The 5,649-nt window shown below is 35.6% G+C and overlaps 1 protein-coding gene across 1 annotated transcript; it reads right to left on the reverse strand.

Moving 5' to 3' along the window:
* Positions 1-1,628: 1,628 nt before the first annotated feature.
* On the reverse strand, positions 1,629-4,467 carry LOC105114925 (putative receptor protein kinase ZmPK1). The gene has a single exon (XM_011011655.1). The coding sequence runs from the start codon at positions 4,325-4,327 to the stop codon at positions 1,946-1,948; it is 2,382 nt and encodes a 793-aa protein (XP_011009957.1). The 5' UTR covers positions 4,328-4,467; the 3' UTR covers positions 1,629-1,945.
* Between the last annotated feature and the right edge of the window lie 1,182 nt (positions 4,468-5,649).

The raw sequence follows: 5,649 nt of genomic DNA on the forward strand, positions 1-5,649 counted from the left end.
AAAGATATATTATGTTATGGTACTTGCTATTATAAAGCATTCTCAAGTTAGGGAATTTAATGATACTTTAAGTGCAATATGATGGTGTAAAATTTTAATAAAAATATACTTTTAAGTATTAATTAACAGGGCTTTGACTTATCAATAAAGCTATAGAAGCCTTTCCTGTATAAGAAATGACTTGGTTTGAGCTTTCTATTAAAAGTAGTTTTCATTCATTGATTTGATGGAGATATAATGATTAGCATTTTAAATGATAAGTATGGGGGTGCTGTCGCAATTTGCTTCCTAGTTAGGAGGGAAGTAGGCTAGTGTTTTTTATTTCTAAAAATACAAGAAAGATTATTTAAAAAATTTATTGATATCATTAAGCAGATGTTTGATATCGTATAAGATCAAGGTAATGGAAAGAAGAAGAGAAAAGGAAGGAGAAAGATAATTCAGTAGAAAATATTGTCCTTTAGTGTGAGTTTTGGCTTTAAATTTAACATGTTTATTATATATTATAGTTGTATATTTGTGCTAACCCTAGTATAAAAGAAATGCAAAACAGAAGAAGTATGTTTTGAAATTGAACAATAAACATACTAAAAAAAAAAATTAGTCTAAGGAGCTTCCTCATCATATTTAGGTTCTAATAAACCATAAATAATATACCATACTTGAACAAAAAAAATGTAATTTGCACTTGGGATTTGACCTCCCAGTATATTTTATGGCTATTTAAGATATTTTATTAGTATTTTCTTAGAGTCTTGTCTTGTTTTTCAATAATTTCATTCTACCTAGCCTCTAATTCAACTCTTTACTTTCATATTCAATTGAAAAGATTATAATTTAACATTGACTTGGATTTATAATTCTAGAATTGAAGTAAGTAATAGATTTTGACAATATGCATATCTAGAAAACTCTTTAGTAAGATGGAATAATTAAGATGACAAGTTTTTCTATAATGGATTCAATTATTGTCACAACTCCTGGACCTAATTAATAATTCATCTTGTTTTCATGGATGAAAAAGGGTCATTATGTTGCTTGTTAGAGCATTACGAGAACAAAGTTAGTAGAGTAATGGTTGCAAATTCCAGGGTCGCAACTTGCAATTTAAACAAAAAACAAAATCGAACTGGGTAATTGTTTTCTCATGGAGAGAGTCACTTTAATCCGTGACTGTTTGATTTTCTTAAGTAGGGTATATATTTTTTTTTTTGATTTACATGGGGGTATTCGGATCAGCTTGTGCGCACCACGACTAATCCCCACGGTCCACTGAATACCCTGCAAACCTAGTAGGCATGTAAAGCATCGCGGCAGTGACAGGCGTGCACGCTAGAGCTCGAACTCAGATAAATTTGTTTGACGGTGATAATAAAATTCCCATTAATTTTATGCATATTGCATCTCAATTATTCATTTTCATGGTGAAGTCAAATGTTATGTCATCTCATGTTCACATTCATGGTTCTCAATACTAATTTTATGCTGACTTGACTGCTGGCAAGGATGCAATAGCTAGTTGACCCATGCCTTTGAACGGACCATACCAGGATTTGTTCGATATCTAGATATTAAAATGGTGGATTTGAATAAGATAGTAAAACCTTATGATTCATGACTATCGACATTCGTGGACAGCTGACTTATATGAACTTATCGAACGCATTTGAATTTTCTAGATTTTAATTGGCTAAACTATTAAATCCTTTTATTATTACTATTCGTAATTTGTATTTTTGTATTACAGCCTAGCTGATGCCGTTAAAATTTAACCATGCACTGCGATGTAGAATGTAAGTAGTTAGTTGGTGGCGGTGCCGCCTTAATCAACCAAAACAAACAGCTCATGCTTAGTGCAAAATAACTAAATAAACTAGAAATATTAAATCTTGAAACTGCTTCACTTAGTAAAAACAAAAAGTGAAAGATGGATTCATGGTGATTCTTAGTGCAGAAGCATTTCCACTACTTGTTTCATGCTCGGCCTTGCCTCCCTGTCTTCATTTACACATTTTAAAGCCACCATAACCAGAATTTCCATCTTAGCTCGATCATATTTTCCTTCCAACTTTGGGTCGATTATCATGTCTATCACAGAATCCTCAGCTTCCTTCTTCAACTTTTCTCTCACCTGTATCGCTAGCCTTTGGTGCTCCATCTCTACTGTTGGACTCTTTCCGGTCACAATCTCCAGCAACACTATCCCATAGCTATAAACATCAACTTTGGAGGTGATGGGCAGGTTGAAAACCCACTCTGGAGCCATGTAACCTCTAGTGCCTCTTATCCGTGAGAATCTTGAACTGGCTGTACAATTACCTCTTTTTAGCGGTCGAGATAGCCCAAAATCAGACAACTTCGGCTGATAATCGGAGTCTAGGAGAATGTTTTGAGGCTTCACGTCACAGTGTAGAACCCACTCTAGACATTCTTCGTGTAAATAAGCAAGTCCTTTCGCAGTCCCGACGGCAATGTCAAACCTCTTTTCCCAATCAAGTGTACTAGAAAACAGATTTTCTGCCAAAGATCCATGCTCCATGTACTTGTAAACCAAAAGCCTGTGCTTTCCCTCAGCGCAATATCCCCACATTTCTATCAAGTTCATGTGATTAAGATTCCCAAATGTGCTGACTTCTGCTCGAAATTCTTCTTCCCCTTGGTACGCTTCGTTCAGTAGCTTTATTGCTGCAACTCTATCATCAGATAGTATTCCTTTGTATACAATTCCTCCTCCACCCCTTCCAATCTCTTCTCTGAAACCCTTGGTTGCTCTTTTTATCTCAGAAAGGGTGAATTTTCTAAAGCAAGACTCAACACAAAAATAACCTTGGTTATTTGCTCCTAAGTTGTTTTGGTTTCTTATCAAGAAACACCACACCAAGACAATGCTAAAGAACTCAACCACTCCAACCCCACAAGCAAACCACATAACAGATTTTAAAGTTCCTTTTTGATGGATTTTTGAATAGGTTCTGTTCAGTTGCACGACATTTTTAACAGAACAATCTAACACGGAATCTTCAACATGCCTATAGGAAGAAGAAAGACCGGATGTTTTTGGTACTTTCAAGTAGATGTCTCCATCGAAGTGTGGTGAATATTGGCCATTTAGGAGTGCTTCCTTGGGGTAACAATAAGGAATATTACTTGGATAGTAGCGCCTGCTAAACCTGAGCTGGAACCCCTTGCAATTGCACATTTTTGAGCATAGATCCTCACACATCTGCATTGTGCAATTAGGAAAGAATCCATATTCATAGCCAAAAAACTCAACATTAGATAGTTTAAGGTAACTGATCTCATCTCTGCTACAAGAACGATTCAATTCAGGTTCACAACCCAAAGACCAGTCAGAATAATCCTTGGCCTTGAATCCTGGAAGACAAGAACATCTCCTGCCAGAACTAGGGACATAGCTACACATACTGTTAGGCCCACAAATCCCATGAATCCTGCAAGGTTGGGACATGGCTTGCCATGAAACAATCCATTTGTTTCTGACATTTTCGCGACTATACAGTCGAAGATTACCATCAAAATCAATCTTCAATATTCTCTGAACTCTCATTCCATAATCCGGTGACGTGAAAGTAAAATCATCAGATGAAGTGAAATTTCCCAAAGAATCAAAGAAGGCAATTCTGGTGCTGTTAAAAGTGGACCTCCCACCATCCCAAGTCAAAAGCCATGTGTTTGGCCAGTAAATGCTTGAAGTCTCCGGGCTATCATAACGAAGACGGAGAACGTTATCGCTGTCGAAATATAACTTGTAAAATCCTGAAGAATAGTTGCTTCGACTTCTGGAGGAGACAAGCTGCCTGTCTTTAGTGAGTGGCTGTTGTGGAAGGAGGGTATCAGTTGGATAATCAAAGCTTTGCCATAGCACTCTACCACCTTCTTTTTCATACAAGAAGAGATTACCGTTGTCATGGAGACGCAACTTAATGGAGAATTGCGAGGCAGTGTTTGTAGCCCAAACTATGGAGCGACCAGCATCGATTAGGAGAAGATTACCCGAATGAAGTAGGGAGAGCTTTGATTTTTTTCCATTAACAGGTTGGTCGCGGTTTGCCATCCAAATCACGCTGCAGTTGTTATCACAAAAAGGTTCGGTGAACCATATTGTGAAGCAGTATGCATTGTCGCCAACAGGGAAGAATCCAGCAGAGAAAATGCCACTTTGTGATATCAAGACATCGTTTGTGTTCTCTATTGACAATGATGAGCCTTCGCTTAAAGTATCAGATGGTGCTGCAGAGGAGAACGGAGAGGATAAAACTGGAAGCAGAAGAAGAAGAAGATAAAGAAAGAAAAATGGTATAGCCATGAATCTTTCTTAAGCAAGTTCAAACAGGAGTGCTTTACAGCTTTAGTCTTCGGCAAATTAATTTGAGCATAATAGTTCATCACTTAAGGGGGAATTCAATTATGTTAACAAGAGATAAATATACGATGATGATGATGTCATCTTCCTTCCTTTTTTTCTTCGTAAAACCGAGGCCTTATGGTGATTGGATGATGGTCTCAACCATGGACAAATGCAAGTAGAGGGGCAGACTTCTTTTTATTAAAACAAAATTACACGTCTTATGCCTAATTGCGCCTCATTTTGTGCCCTGTTTGTGTGTCTCCACTGTCAATTAATTCTGCTGACACCTCACACTTACACCTTCTCAATAACCAATTAACAAGAGGCAATGGAATTAATTCCTTCACTTGAGAGATCATCCTCCAACCGACACCAAATGGCATTTAATAAAAAAATTTAAACGCCATGCACTGGCCTGCACAGTGCACATTCATCCTCTAGCCCAGCAAAAAAACTAGAACTATATATCGGCAAAACTTACAGCAAATATTAGCAAGGTCAATCTTCAACAGAAGATACTCTTAATGTACCTTCAGCATCAAGGACCCATCTCGGCAAATTCATGAAGTTATGAAAGCGTAATCTTCTCAACAAATAACTCAAAATGAATTATGGCAGAACACTATAATTGAAAGTGTTACAATTGAAACTTTTGGATTATTATAACTTGCAGTATTACAAGTTGTCGATGAATACATTTGATTTTTTCATGGATTTACATGGTTTGGGAATACATTTGGAGTATTATAAATTGTCAATAATATAAGAACAGCTAACAGAGAACCAGATCCGCCAGACTCCTAGTCGAAAATCATTTATATTAATGCAGACAAATAATGCAGCAATATTTTAGAATAACAATTACAAATCATTTTATATTTAACTTACTGTAATTTTTTTATAACTCTTTACATTACATTCAGTATATATTATGTATAAATTTAATGTTCAACAACAGTAATAAAGTTTGGAAAATTTTTGTTAAAGAACTCTATTATATTTCTCTTTGTTATAATTTGCTTTAAATAAATCATTCAAACTTTTAAAATATTGATTTTCTTCTATATTATATAATCCACTTGTTGACACAGTCTTGATAAATGATTTCAATTTGATTAGTATATTGATTCGATTAGTACAACCTCTTCATATTTTTACATCAACGACAAAACAGGTTTTTTTATATATGAAGTTCATTAAAAATTAGCTTTGAAATATTGGAGAGCTTCTTGCTGATTGTGTGACCATCCATATAGAATATAGATGATGGATTAATAATT

The sequence above is a fragment of the Populus euphratica genome, unplaced genomic scaffold (assembly GCF_000495115.2).
Source record: "Populus euphratica unplaced genomic scaffold, PopEup_1.0 scaffold605.1, whole genome shotgun sequence".
In the NCBI taxonomy this organism is placed as follows: Eukaryota; Viridiplantae; Streptophyta; class Magnoliopsida; order Malpighiales; family Salicaceae; genus Populus; species Populus euphratica.

Bases quoted from the DNA above. Each gene is read 5' to 3' on its own strand.
- LOC105114925 (XM_011011655.1), bottom strand. From the start codon at position 4,327: ATGGCTATACCATTTTTCTTTCTTTATCTTCTTCTTCTTCTGCTTCCA.